General features: G+C 41.3%; 1 protein-coding gene across 4 annotated transcripts in view; it reads left to right on the top strand.

Annotated features, from left to right (window-relative positions):
- The first annotated feature begins 57 nt into the window (after positions 1-57).
- hmga2 (high mobility group AT-hook 2) overlaps positions 58-15,249 on the top strand; it is a 49,025-nt gene continuing 33,833 nt past the window's right edge. For 2 of the 4 annotated variants that reach the window (XM_027288062.1, XM_027288063.1), the window contains exons 1-3: positions 58-2,332; positions 3,124-3,242; positions 3,862-3,948. In XM_027288062.1, the coding sequence (XP_027143863.1) occupies positions 2,302-2,332; positions 3,124-3,242; positions 3,862-3,948 (237 nt within the window). In that variant the 5' untranslated portion in view covers positions 58-2,301. Of the gene's footprint in view, positions 3,243-3,861; positions 3,949-15,249 lie in introns of all 4 variants that reach the window. The other 2 variants (XM_027288061.1, XM_019266331.2) reach the window with 2 other exon arrangements.

The following is a 15,249-nucleotide window of genomic DNA, read 5'->3' as shown; positions in this document are numbered from 1 at the left end:
TGTGTGAGTGCTCTCATTGACTAGACTGGCTTCTATTTGCTACAGTGACCGCGGCGGTGCCGTTCCGCTTCCGTTCCGCGTCCGGTGTGAGTTTGCCTTAAGCAAGGTGTTTTTCTTTGGAGCTGTCATTATGTCATTGATAATGTTCAGGGTAACAGGTTTACACAGTTGTAACAATGTTAATTTAAGGTAATTTTAAAGAGAAACAAGCAAGATTTTCAAAGTTCAAGAAAAAACAATTCCAACCCATCCCTGATGGAGAGGAAAATAAGTTTTTAAACAGTAATCCAGTTTAGAAACTAACAGACAGGTTATAACCAAGCAACAACCTCTGTGGCTGTGAAGTGAAGCCAATGTGGAACTACGAAAACCTGCAGTTCCTCAAATATGTCTAAGTCTAGAGACGGAGACCTCAGGACCTCAGTGCCTGGAGGGTAATATTTATTCACCAGGGATGTTTCAAGCACATTTTGAGGTTCTTCAGACTTCTCAAACATTTGACATTGAGGACCCTCCTACGCAATCAGATTGAGCTCTGCTTGAAGTGAAGAATGCGGGTTTAGTTTGCGCTTGCCCTTTTTTTTTCTCTACAGAAATTAGTGCATGGGATTTTAAACATCCTGTGGCACACAACAATGCAGAGCTCACCAACATGTGGAGACAAAACAGGCTGACATAATTTAAAAGAGTTGACCAATTGACCAATCCCATACTCACTCACTAATTCATTGATTTCTATTAGGATCACTAGAGGCTTAGTTTTATTTTAAAGAATAAAAAACATTTTTATGTGTTTCAATCTGCAGACCCCTTAAACATTTTTCTTATTCAGCAGTATCAGTTCTTTTTTTCTTTTTTTTTAAATCCACGCTTTTCACCCTTCAAGAAGGACATTGTTTACTTCTGATTTGATCAAAAAATCACTGATGGATAAAAGCAGTGTTCTCTCAAAGATGTGATATCCTAAACGCAGAGGGTCATTATCCAAGAACCCTTTTGGCCAGCCCGTTGTATCATCCCCAGAGAGATGTGAAGAATTTCTCAAAGAAACGTCTAGCACAGATGCTTTTGCAGTTCCATTAGCTGTCAAAGAGGAATGTGTGTTTGTTTTTTAATCACGTTGGTTGTGTACCTTTTTAACTCTGCTGTGCCCATTGGTGGCTTCATCTACAAATTTATGCTGTGATGTCAAGCATTATGTCAATCTAAATATGGTGGAAATGTGTATAAACTACTCTACATATTGAATGTTATCGTTTGATGAAATGCTGCACACATGCACTTGTCCAGGGTGTGACTTATGGACACATAAACTCTCTCTACATATACATATATTTATGTTTGTCCTGTGTATGTGTGTGTGTGTTTACTTCAGCCAAAGAAGGTGAAAGTTCACTGTGTTAAGCAGTCTAAGGAAAGTCCAGCGTGTGTCTGCTGCTGAGTGAATGTTCACTGTACCTCACAAACACTCAAAGGTTTCCATTTCAGTGCAATAACACGTTTATTTCCTTGTTTCTTTGTGCCTCAGTTGGCTGAAACAGAGTTGCGTTCCCAGTACAAACGTGTGCATGCAACCACCCTTAGGTAATGGATCTGTGCAGCCATTGATTGTATTAGTTTGATGTTGACGCCGCTCTGTCTGAAGGGGAGGGGTCTGCACAGAAACCCCTTCTTTGGGGGTCTCAGGGCTGTTTTTTTTTTTTATGAATGAAGTGAATACCAGCTACGAATGAAGCACACACTCTCAATAAATGAACTGAATGTGTGGAGGAGAAGTTGGGCAGTTATGAAAATAAATGTTTAGTAGGACAATGTGCATTTTGATGATATCCTTGTAAATGTGAATGCAACTTAGAATGTGGCTGATGTTCACTGAGCATTAAGCTGCTTTGCAGTACTACACGACCGTGGGAAAGGTCCTTCACGTAAGGCACTTTATTCTTTGTGTCTGTTGTTCTTGTGTAATTGATCTCACTCCACGTCCATGGCCGAGTGCTTCAAAGGCCCACACATTTTATGGCTACACCATTCCACATGCTCTGTGCATTATTGTATACACATTTCCCAACATTCAACCTATTATTATTATTATTCGACATATCTCTCTGTCTTTGAAAATTAGAATTAGAATTTATAAAAAGTTCTGTTGGTTTGAATAATGCAGGATGAAGACAGAATCTCCCTGGAGAATAATCCTCTGTGTGGTGAAGAGAGGGCGGAACTCAGCAAACAGTTTTGGGAAGGTTACAGAAGTATTACAAGCCGCAGGGATGTGAGAGAGATGCTGCGTGTTTGTCATGAATGATGAAATTCAAATGCTCATATTTACACTGTATGTTCTGAATGACATGCTGAGGTTTGTTCTCAGCTCCACATATGAAATTCTCCGCTCAGCTGGAGCTTACTTTAAGCTCTTCTTTATTCAAATGTCTAAAGTCTAGATGAAATACAGAAAGACCTGTTTGTTGAATAAGTGCATCCTTTTAGAGAATTGTGAAATGACTACCTGTTCATTGATGCAGCTGCTCAGCTACTATGTATTCTTAGTCCAGTGTTGAGGTGATCCCTGCTATATTTCAGATAGTGAACTCTGTTCGGCGTCCGACAGCAACGAATTACATTGAAACGTGTGAAAATGTGAATTTAATTCATAAATGCGGCTGCCATGTCTGGCCCACAGCCAGGATTCCGTCTCCTCTGTTTTCTCTGGCTCCCGTCCAGACCCCCTCTTCCTCCCCGCCCGTGTTATCCACCCGCGGGAGAGGTGCTTTTCCCCCCCTTTTTCTTCTTTTTTTAAACCCATCCTCGTTCAGTGGAGCCATTCACTGGATGCGGTTATTATACCCACACTTCTCAGACGAACCGTGCCGAGCTGTCACACCTCGCTGCTGCATGTTCCTGCCCGGTGCTGCGGTGTGTTGTAGCCGAGTTTCACTTGGAGCTGCTCGGCGTCTCCGGTGTTCTGCTCACTGAACCAAACCTTCCAGCCTCTCTCTGGCTTGTTTTTATCAGCTTCCAAGCCGCTAGTCGACCTGCCCAGACGTAAAGTGCCATAGAAACTCTCCTTCTTTTTATTTGTTTTACAACTCTTTTATGTTCACCGGGACAACGGCGGAGTTACAGCACCAGGAACCATGAGCGGACGCGGGGACGAGGCCGGGGAGAGCTCTGGCTCCCAGGAGCCCACGGGCGCCGCGGAGCCCCAGAAGAGGAGGCCGGGGAGACCAAGGAAGCCCCAGAAAGTAAGTGTGAATGTGCTGTGTCTGTTTGCTGTTTACCGACTCGCACATGTCTGTTCCGAGTCAAGAATCAAATCCAGACGTTATATGCACGCTGCCTGTTACTCTGGTGCACGTTATATCTCACCTTAACTCGACCTGCAGTGTTACAATTGGAACTGAGTAGAGTTACCAACAGTAACCAACATTAGGAGTGCTGAATGTTCTTCTGAATTTTATGACAGCATGAGTCAAACGTGAAGTGCAACTCAATCACAAACACCATGTCCTGTCAGCCTTTCAACATGTTTGCAACTGTTCAGAGATGTGACTTTGATGAGTTACATTCCAACAAACCTTCACACCCAAATCACATCCACTCTCACAACACATTCCAACCATTATGAAGAGGCTGTCAGGATAATGTATTCATATTAATATTAACATTTATATCAAGTTTGGTGAATTTATCTCTCTCTTTCAATCCCTCTCTGGGACACACACACCACCACCACCACCACCCAACCTTTGTCCCTCTTCTGGACTTGACCCATAAAGTAATGACCAAATGGGTCAGTGGGGTGGGTGGTGAGGGGACTTTTGTTTCCTGTCCTCAGCAGCCATGTCCCCCCCTCCTTTTCAGGAGCCTGTTGGAGAGCCTGTCCCGAAGCGACCGAGGGGCCGCCCCAAAGGAAGCAAGAACAAGGGACCTTCCAAGGCACTGCAGAAGGTGAGGAGCCCAGCACCTGATGGACACACACACACACACACACACACACACACACACAGGATTTTACATCCTATGACCAACACATGTGTTGTCACAGGCTAGTTGTTGTGATTACAGTGAAGCTGTGTTAAGGTTAGTTGTTTTGTATGATTCTTGGGTGATTTGTGTGTTTACCTAAACATGACTCTAATTATAATCTACTTTAGTGTTCTTTTTATGTCACTGACATCAGTTTATATTTGAAATGACATTGCAGCATTTTGAATGTTTAATGAATGTTTGAAAGAAACCTGTAAAAACGTTTAATACTTTGACTTTCTGTGAGCTCAACCTTAATGAGATAAAAAAAAAAAACCTGCAGAAGTGACTGATTATTATTAGACTGTTTATTAGGTTTACCTGAACAATTGAATAGATTCAGCCCCACCAGAAATCATGTTTAGTGAGGACACAGAACAACTTGAAGTGTTGTCAATAAGACCTGGAAATTGGTCACACAAACATAGAAGAGATGGAGAGAGGCTGAAGTCTGATCTCAAAATATATTTACATCCTGTCTTAGTATAAAAGAAACAGAATATCTTCATCTGTACACATTTGTTTATGTGCAGCCCACATTCTTGAAGAGCAACATACCTGAATGAACAAGATCTTCCAACAATAGGAAGCCACTGACAGCTGAAATACATGGGACAGGTCGAGCAGTGTGTGTTAACCTGCTACACAGACTTTTTGTTTTGTACTGTGTGGTTGCATTTCAGCTTCACTGTATACATTTTAGGAATCAACTGTATTGTATCTATGCAGATGTGTGCAGGTGCTTCTGTGGTTGATTTAACAACTGCAGTTGGTTACAATGGACACACTCTGCTGTGTATTTCAGCCATCAAGCTTCAAAACTCAACTGCAAAATTAATACATATGAAAACAGGAACAGGCCAATGTGCATCTGTGTTAATAGAAACATGTTTGGCTGCAAAAGCACTCCTACTCACATATTTACAACAGAGAAGGACACTGTTTGCATGCGAGATAGAGACGATGAATGAGAAAAGATTAAAGGTACAAAGAAAAAGTGATCCAGAGAAAAGCTTTGGAATTTTGGGTTGTAATACTGTGCATCTCAGCAGGGCCAAGTCCTTGTGTCTTCATTCATTAGTTAGATGAAGCTGTGTTAGGCTCATGATGACAGCAGCTCTAGCGCTCCATTGCCACCACAAACCACTGTAAACATTCCCAGCACTTTGAAAAGTGAACCACTCTGCTCTTGCTGTAATCCAGTCTCATCTGGCATTATGATAAACACTGAAGATATCAATCTTTCCAGATGAAATAAGTTCTGGATCAGCCTACACCTCTAACATATACTTTTGAAAAGTCCACTTCCCCTCCCAGTAATCACTTCTGCAATCTCTGACAGATATCACTGCAGCTTGTAAGAAAAAACATTTTCTCTGCACACTTTGACTAGAATGTTACTTACTGTAAAATACAGACTAGTTACACCATTCTGAAAAAATAAGTCATTATTTATAGAAAATGTCAGATTTAGCGTTGGATACTGAAATTCTGAAAAAAACAAAATTGGAGACTGTCGTCACTAGAAAATGAGTGGTCATTTGTTAAAATAGCCATCTAAAGTTTTGTAATTTTCTTACATTAGGGTGCCAAGGTGGATGTACTAATGGTCTTATGATAAAGCAACGTATTCTGAATGGCCACACCTACAAGGACAAAAAGCATGAGTAGTCGCAGATGAGTTATATAAATGAGAATATGGCTTACCTCAGACAGTCTATTTTTGCAGGGATTGTTGCACTTGGTTGGACCTGGCCAGGCACTGTGTTAAAGATACAGTGTGTAAGATTTAGTGACACCGAGTGGTGAAGTTTCGGATTGCAACCAACTGAAAACTGAACTGACTCACAGCTTCACCTAACAATTTTTATTTCTGACCATCGTCAGAAAATGAGTATATGTCATTTTTGTTGTTTTGTTAAAGAACTCTAATCCCCATAAGAATCTCTTCCATAAACCTGAGATTTGTAGCATGGCTCTTGTTATCCAACATTTAGCACAACATGCTAAACTACAATGTTTTAGCATTATGCTCAAAACACCACCTGACCTGCCTAAGACGCAAATCAAATCAAATCAAATCAAATCAAATTTTATTTGTATAGCCCAAAGTCACAAAGTACATTTGCCTCAGAGGGCTTTACAATCTGTACAGGGAGTGACACCCTCTGTCCTTAGACCCTCGGTTCGAGTGAGGAAACACTTGCCCACAAAAAACCTTTAACAGGGAAAAAAGGTGGAAGAAACCTCAGGAAGAGCCACAGAGGAGGGATCCCTCTCCCAGGACGGACAGACGTGCAATAGATGTCACGTGTACAGGACAAATCAACACAAACATATTGTACAATTACAATGACTGACAAAATGACTGAATCACAATGAATGATGAAATGATTACAGTAGCAGTGGAACCTGTGATAGAGACACAGATGCACAGCAGCAGCAAGTCATTACCTATAAACTAACTATAAACTGTAATGGAGAAATGGTAGCAATAACTAGAAAAAATTCTAAAGAAATTTTGAGTGTGAAAGAAATTTGAGTCTGGCCCCATACATCTTTTATTTTATTTTTATAAGACTTTTGTCTTGTCTGTGTGTGTGTGTGTATGTGTGTGTGTGTGTATCTGTCTGTCTGGGGGTCAGGTGGAGGCCACCAATCAGAGCAGAGCAGCCAACTGCAGCTACTCCTGTAAAATTTGACACCGCTGAGAGAGAGAAAAATGTCTGAAAGTACCCCTCGAACAAGAAGGATTTCTGGCCAAACCGTACTTCCTATCATTGAACCAGCTAACTGTGAGCATCCTGAATGTCTATATATATACATAATTTTTTTTTATTATGTGGCTTATGTTAAGGAATGGGACTTTTAGGGCGATGGAAAGATACTGGTACCGCTTTTCTCCAGAAATGTTCCTGCCTCTTTAACATGGCAGTCTATGAGGCTGTGGATGGGTGTTGCTGGCACATCTTTACATCCCACACCAAAACTATAAGCCTGACAGCATCAGCAGTTATCACTGCGACCACCACAAATTTTCCTATGTTTCTATGGATAAATGTGCTTTGTCAAGCACACTCAATAATGAGACATGTATGGTGGTGGTGATGGGGAGAGAGCGAGAGAGTTGTCAGTAAAGGGAGATGTGACTGCATCTTCAATCAATACCGAGAGAGAGAGAGCGAGAGAGAGAGACAGACAGACAGAGAGAGAGACAGAGAGAGGGGACTGAGGGGGAGTCCCCCAGCAGTCTAGTCCTATGGCACCATAACTAAGGGATGACCTGAGCCAGCCTTAACTATAAGCTCTATCAAAAAGTAAACTCTTCAGTCTACTCTTAAAAGTGTTGACCTGGGTGGTGTTTAGCTCAGTTGGTAGAGCAGTCCTTGCTGTGGAAGCCCAGGGTTCGAGTCCAACCTGTGGCTCTTTCTTGCATGTCATTCCCTGTCTCTCTCTCCCCAGATTCCTGTCACTCTTCAGCTGTCACTATCAAAATGAAGCTTGAAAAGGTCAAAAAAATAATCTTAAAAAAGTGTTGACCGTGTCTGTCTCCCGAACCCAGAATGGTTTGTTCCACAGAAGAGGAGCTTGATAGCTGAAAGCTCTGGCTCCTAATCTACTTTTTAAATTCTATTCTAGATTTAATAGGCAGCCAATGCAAGGAAGCCAAAATGGGAGAGATGTGATCTCTGATCTTGGTTCCTGTCAGAACACGTGCAGCAGCATTCTGAATTAACTGCAAAGTCCTAAGAGACTTATTAGAGCAGCCTGATAACAAAGAGTTACAATAGTCCAGCCTAGAAGTAACAAATGCGTGGACTAGTTTTTCTGCATCTGCTTGAGACTTGCGTCTGATTTTAGCGATGTTACCTAAGTGGAAGAATGCAGTCCTTGAAATTTGTTTTATGTGGACGTTAAAGGACAAATCCTGATCAAAAACAACTCCAAGATTCTTTACAGTGGAGTTGGAGGCCAGGGTGATCCCATCTAAAGTAACTAAGTCTCTAGAAAGAGAGTTTCTGAGGTGTTTGGGTCCAATTACAAGAACTTCAGTTTTGTCTGAATTTAACATAAAAAAATTGTAGGTCATCCAACTTTTTATATCCTTAAGGCATGATTGGAAAAATATAATAAATATAACTGGGTGTCATCGGCATAACAATAAGAACAGCCGTACACAACATGGCTGTGGACTAGAGATCGGCAAGTAAGTTTCTTTTTTTCTTCTAAGCTTTCAGATGATTGGCCATAACATAAAAAAAAACAATTTAAGAAATTGATTGAAAAAAACACAACTTGAAATTCTAACAGACTCTTACAGAGTGTCTTCTTTTAACTGCCTCGTCATCTGCTCCACCCTGTGGTTACAATGTGTAGGACAGTCAGAAACAAAAAGAGCCAAAGATGAGTGTATGGCTGTGATTGTATAGGGCAGTGTATAATGTGTGTGCATGTAGCAGACATTGAAAGCTAGTAGAGCAGAGGTGACAAGTTTAACTGTAAGCTGAGTAGAAAAGGCTAACATTACCACTGTCCTGTTCAGTCTTGACGCTGGTGCATTTGTATCCGTTCCAGTGGATGAGAAGTGGGGGTATGTTGAGATGGTGGTCGTTCCTGATCATCTGGTGGTGCTGAATAGTGGACTGAAGGCATTTTTCATTAGCTGAACTCAAAGATCTAAACATTTTCTATATACACAAAATAACAATTCTCTCAAATATTGTTCACAAATCTGTGATAGTGAGCACTTCTCCTTTGCCGAGATAATCCATCCCACCTTACAGGTGTAGCATATCAAGATGCTGATTAGACAGCATGAATATTGCACAGGTGTGCCTTAGGCTGGCCACAATAAAAGGCCACTCTGAAACGTGCAGTTTTGTTTTATTGGTGGGGTCTGGGGGGGTCAGAAAACCAGTCAGTATCTGGTGTGACCACCATTTGCCTCACGCAGTGCAACACATCTCCTTCGCATAGAGTTCAGGTTCAGATCAGGTTGTCGATTGTGGCCTGTGGAATGTTTGTCCACTCCTCTTCAATGGCTGTGCGAAGTTGCTGGATATTGGCAGAAACTGGAACACGCTGTTGTATATGCCGATCCAGAGCAGGCTCAGTGGGTGACATGTCCGGGGAGTATGCTGGCCATGCAAGAACTGGGATGTTTTCAGCTTCCAGGAAGTGCATACAGATCCTTGCAACATGGGGCCGTCCATTATCATGCTGCAAGATAAGGTGATGGTCGTGGATGAATGGCACAACAATGGGCCTCAGGATCTCGTCACGGTATCTCTGTGCATTCACAATTCCATCAATAAAATGCACCTGTGTTCATCGTCCGTAACATACGCCCATACCATAACCTCACCGCCACCATGGGCCACTCGATCCACAACATAGACATCAGAAAACTGCTCACCCACTAGATGCCACATACGCTGTCTGCCTTAAACAGTGAAAACCGGGAAGAGAACACAGATTCAGACACAGATTCATCTGTGAAGAGAACATCTCTCCAACGTGCCAGACACCATCAAATGTGAGCATTTGCCCACTCAACTCGATTACCACGACAAACTGGAGTCAGGTCGAGACCCCGATGAGGACAACGAGCATGTAGATGAGCTTCCCTGAGACGGTTTTTGACAGTTTGTGCAGAAATTCTTTGGTTATGCAAACCGATTGTTGCAGCAGTTGTCCGAATGGCTGGTCTCAGACGATCTTGGAGGTGAACATGCTAGATGTGGAGGTCCTGTGCTGGTGTGGTTACACGTCGTCTGCGGTTGTGAGGCCAGTTGGAGGTACAGTGGTCCCTCTTTTATCGCGGGGGATGCGTTCTAAAAATAACCCGCAATAAACGAAATCCGCAAAGTAAGGTATACAATTATGTTATATACCAATATGTTTAAAAACCCCTAACCACACACTTGTATAGACCTTTTTACATGCATTTTGTACAGTACTCCCTTAGTTAATCAGGACGCAGAACACGTGCGGTTCTCCCTTAGCCAATTTAGAACGCAGAACACAATGCGCGTTCATACTGTACAGCAGCGCCGGTCCTGGCCACATTTGCGCCCTGGGCGCCCCTCACGAAGACTGCGCCCTGGGCGGTCGCCCACATTGCCCATAGCTAAGACCGGCCCTGCTGTACAGTACGCTGTAAAAAAAAGCATGCAAAATTACACTAAAAAAATCTGCGAAACAGCGAGTCCGCGAAAAGTGAACCGCGTTATAACGAGGGACGACTGTACTGCCAAATTCTCTGAAACGCCTTTGAAGACAGCTTATGGTAGAGAAATGAACATTCAGTTCACGGGCAACAGCTCTGGTGGACGTTCCTGCTGCCATCATGCCAATTACACGCTCCCTCAAAACTTGCGACATCTGTGGCATTGTGCTGTGTGATAAAACTGCATGTTTCAGAGTGGCCTTTTATTGTGGCCAGCCTAAGGCACACCTGTGCAATATTCATGCTGTCTAATCAGCATCTTGATATGCCACACCTGTGAGGTGGGATGGATTATCTCGGCAAAGGAGAAGTGCTCACTATCACAGATTTACACAGATTTGTGAACAATATTTGAGATAAATGGTTATTTTGTGTATACAGTGGTCCCTCATTTATTGCGGGGGATACGTTCTAAAAATAACCCGCAATAGACGAAATCCACAAAGTAATCAGCTTTATTTTTTACAATTATTATACATGTTTTAGGGCCATAAAAGCCCTAACCACACACTTTTATAACCTTTTCTCAGACAGGCATTAACATTTTCTCACATTTCTCTCTCATTTAAACACTCTCAAAGTTCAAACTTTCACAGATTTAACAAAAATAAGTATAATACTGTATTAGTAAATGAAACCAAAGATCAAAACCTGTTTTTAAGCCCAAACATTTTTTACAAATTTAATTTTAATGATCAATCTTCGAGGTTTGACACATAAGAAATTATTACCAGTAACTCGTAACTGCGTATTTCACAGTTCCTCTGACTGCAAACATACAGCACTTCAGAGTCACACTGCTAGTGATTGAAATTTATGTAAACCCTGGCTAGCCGAACATTTTGTACAGTACTCTCTTAGCTAATCAGGACGCCGAACACAATGCGCGTTCATACTGTACAGTACGCTGTAAAAAAAACATGCAAAATTACGCACAAAAAAATCCGCGAAACAGTGAGTCTGCGAAAGGTGAACCGTGTTATAGTGAGGGACAACTGTATAGAAAATGTTTTAGATCTTTGAGTTCAGCTAATGAAAAATGAGAGCAAAAACAAAAGTGTTGCATTTATATTTTTGTATACATGTGTAAATATGCCATGTAGTTAATTAGTTTTGTTTTTATGACTAGCAGTTTGCTTATATTTGTTTATTTTGAAAATCCACCAGATTCACTTTGCTTTTTCTGTGTCTGGCTTCCGCCCACTCGAGGTGGTCTGTGTAAATTGACGCGTGCTGCTCACGTCAAGCGTCAAAAATAGAACAGACACAACATCACTGTTGAAATAGTAAATTCTGACCCCTCAAAGCTCTTTTTTACTACATATCTCATTCACACACATTCATACACTGAAGGCACTGGCTGCCATGCAAGGTGCATGGTCGTCACTTTTACGAGCTAACCATTCATACACATTCACACACCGATGGCACAGCAATTTGGGGTTCAGTATCTTGCCCAGGGACACTTCCACATGCAGACTGGAGAAGCCGTGGATGTTTTTCAAAGGCTGGCACTGAAGCAGTCCTTTCGGATTCCCAGAAAAAGGTGTGAAAAATGGAAGAGAGTTCTGTGACACAGTCCTCGAGCACAATCACCTGGAAGCCATCCGGCCCACGTCCTCCCCTGTGAAGGAAGCAGGGTGTGCTGGCTCCTGGAGGGGGGCGGCACAGTCTGCATGTCGAAGTGTCCTTGGGCAAGATACTGAACCCCAAACTGCTCCTGAAGGCTGTGCCATTGGTGTGTGAATGTGTGTGAATGGTTAGCTCCTCAAACTGATGAGAAGTTGGCACCTTACATGGTTTATGCATTCATACATCAGTGTATGAATGTGTGTGAATGAGACATGTACTGTAAAGGGCTTTGAGTGGTCGAAAGACTAGAAAGGCTAAGTACAGTCCATTTACCATTCACCAAATGACACGGGGTCAGTTTTTACAGATAATTTGGGTTTTGGGTCACATCCAATGAGTGTTCATTTTGAAAAGCTTGGTTAGTGTTCATAGTGCTAAATTACTGTTCTGTCTTTGTATTTGAGTTTGGCCTTCAGGATGTCATTTTTAACTTGATGTGATCTTGAAAGAAACTCAGTCCTGGTTTCCATTTGTGATGACAACAGCATTGAATCCCCTTGGTAGATGGGAGGAACAGTTGGATATCATCAGCATTTCAAGGTTTGGAGTACAGACCTTGCTGTAGATCTTGATGTTATCACATGACCTGTTGTTGACATACACACAGTGGCCTGACTCCCTCACTCCTTATGGTCTGCCCTGAAGATGGTGAAGTTGTCATGTACATTGCTATGTACATGGCTCTGCTAGCCTACAATATATCATGACCTTTCTATCTACCCAGAGAGTTTACATATAGTCTTATGACTGGAGCATATGTAGCATGAAATGTTGAAATGCTTGAAATGAAAGAACTGCATGTTGCAAAACAAGAGACAGAGGTAGCCTTTATTGTAACCACTCCAACCTGAAGACGTTCTCCTGGACTATCATGCGTCCGGTTATATGTATGTGTCCTATTCTGGTGGTGGTGGGGTTGATTGCCTGGCAGATGGGAGAATCTGAAATAACATGTCAGGTTCTCATATCTGGGTGTCTACATTTGAGAACCTCTCTTGGATCCTCAATACTTTAACCCTGGTCCAGAAGGCTTAACAACATCTACTCTTATTGAGGAGACTAAAAAACGTCCATTTGTCTTCTCAGATTCTGAGAACGTTTGAGAGCATCTTTGAGTGTACACTGACTCAAGTTGTAGAACAGGTGGCTGTGGCTCAAGTGATAGATTGGGTTGTCTAGGAATATGAGGGTGGCTGGCTAGATCCCTGGATCTGGTGTCCTTGAAAGCAAGATACCAAGGCAGTGTGAAGATTTAGGACAGGAAGCGCTGTAGCCCTCTTGATGAGCACTAGGCACATTGCATGACATCCTCACACATGAATGTGCATGAATGGGTGAATGTGTCAAAAATCTAATCTTATCTATAAAGTCAGATCTTGAAATAAAATTGAAAAAAAAAAAGTCATTTGTATACATTCAGTTGATTCAATTTTATTGATAAAACACCAAATCATAACAGAAATGATCTCACTTTCCAAATAGAGCAGGTATAGACCGTGTGTAACTGACTAATATTTATGTGTGTTGTGACATTGTTATACAGCCCACACTTTGTTGGAGAATTAACCACGACCACAATCTTTCCCTTTACCAAGTTGTATGAAAAAGGTTCTGTAACCTTAACAAAGTCTTTTTTCACACTCAAACCACAATCCTTCCCTCAGCCCCACCAAGTCGTTTTTCTGCCTGTGGTGACATTGTTTCATTCATTTTCTTCTAAGGGTGATTGTAATGGTTTTGGAAGGAGACCCTGCTGAAAGGGGCATGAGATTCCTGTGTATTCAGGGCTGCTGCAGACATGCTTTGTCTCTCTGCTTTGTCTCTCTGCTCAGACATAAAACACACTAATGATTAATTGAACATGGTGTTGTCTTTCAGACCATTAAATCTCCACATTAAAAATGCAGCATCCCAAACAGAGAACTGGGATTACAGTACGCAGATTAGCTCGCCAACATCGTGATATGTCATAATGGAGACCTGCTAATGAACATTGTCTTCACAAGACATCATCATTGTGTACACTTCTATTTCTCTTTAATGGGAGCCTGAACCAACCCTTGCTCCCACATGACAGATGAAGAATAGTTATTCCTTTTATCTGATGACAAAGGTTTTTAGATTTTAGAAGAAACTCATTCCAGGGTCATCCAAAGTTAATGGACACTGAAGACTAGCTGCATGCTAATTACATACAGTATATTGAAGAGACGATGATCACACTATAATGCTATAACTTAATTAGAGAATTATTAAATTATTATTTCTTATGTAGGTTTTGATGACATTAAGCAGCAATAAACAATCATATCATGTTTAGCTAGCTTAAGTTTACTTGCTCTCTGAAAGCTTACACTATCCTGTGTAACTTCACTTCAAAGTTGACACTTGTGAAAGACAACATCATAGCAAAGCCATCTTATCTCATGGTGCCTCTTTTAGTTGGGGCAGTAGCAATGAAATGAAATATTCACTATAAGTTAATATTAATATAAATGAAGTGCCACCATAATGTAAAATACACAACACATAGAAGGATAGATGTGAAGTATAAGTACGTCAAATTATACTGGAGTGCTATTAAAGCATGATATAAATATAATGTAGTGTTCTGATTATTTCCACCTCTGCTATTGAGTGATTGGTTGCAATGAAACTGTATGGGGGGACCACGCCAGTTGGCAAAGAGGACAACAGGTAGTATTTTCAAAAAGGGGTCTTTATTTACCCAAAGTATGAAGCAACAAAATTTCCTGAGCAAAAGTAATAAAGAATTGGGCCCATAAAAGAGGTCAAATTAACAAAACTGTACAAACGTCAACTGACTGAACACAAGAGGGGGAACTTTATATACTGGGTGATCAGCCCATACCAAACACAAAAAGGGTTAACATAAAAACACAAAAGACAACAGCTAATTTACCAATAAAGCAAATCAGGAAAATTAACTCATTAAAATAAACATAATGTATACTTAACCAAACCAAGTGAAATTACTGATTGTCTAAAAAAGAGTAAACAGTAAAGCACTAACCCCCCCCATGATGGGCCATCGCTTTGGGTTGGCCCAATAAACACTCTCTGCAATAAAATGACTGAGCTTAGAAACTATACTAAAACGAAGACTGTACAAAAGCTAACTAAATGTGCGTGCTTCAAATAGAAAACCAATGCACTGTCAAACAATAAAGTGTGTTATATGAAACAGAAAATCCCTGTGTGATTTATTTCAATACTAAATGTTAAGCCAATGTAGACTAATAACTTAATTAAATGTATAATGTGTATAAACAAAATACAACAAAACTTAACTATAGAAACAAATGTGTGAGTGCAGAAGGTTACCGACATTTGTGTGGCCA

The sequence above is a fragment of the Larimichthys crocea genome, chromosome XIV, assembly GCF_000972845.2.
Source record: "Larimichthys crocea isolate SSNF chromosome XIV, L_crocea_2.0, whole genome shotgun sequence".
Taxonomy (NCBI): Eukaryota; Metazoa; Chordata; class Actinopteri; family Sciaenidae; genus Larimichthys; species Larimichthys crocea.
This window is presented reverse-complemented; position numbering and strand designations above follow the sequence as displayed.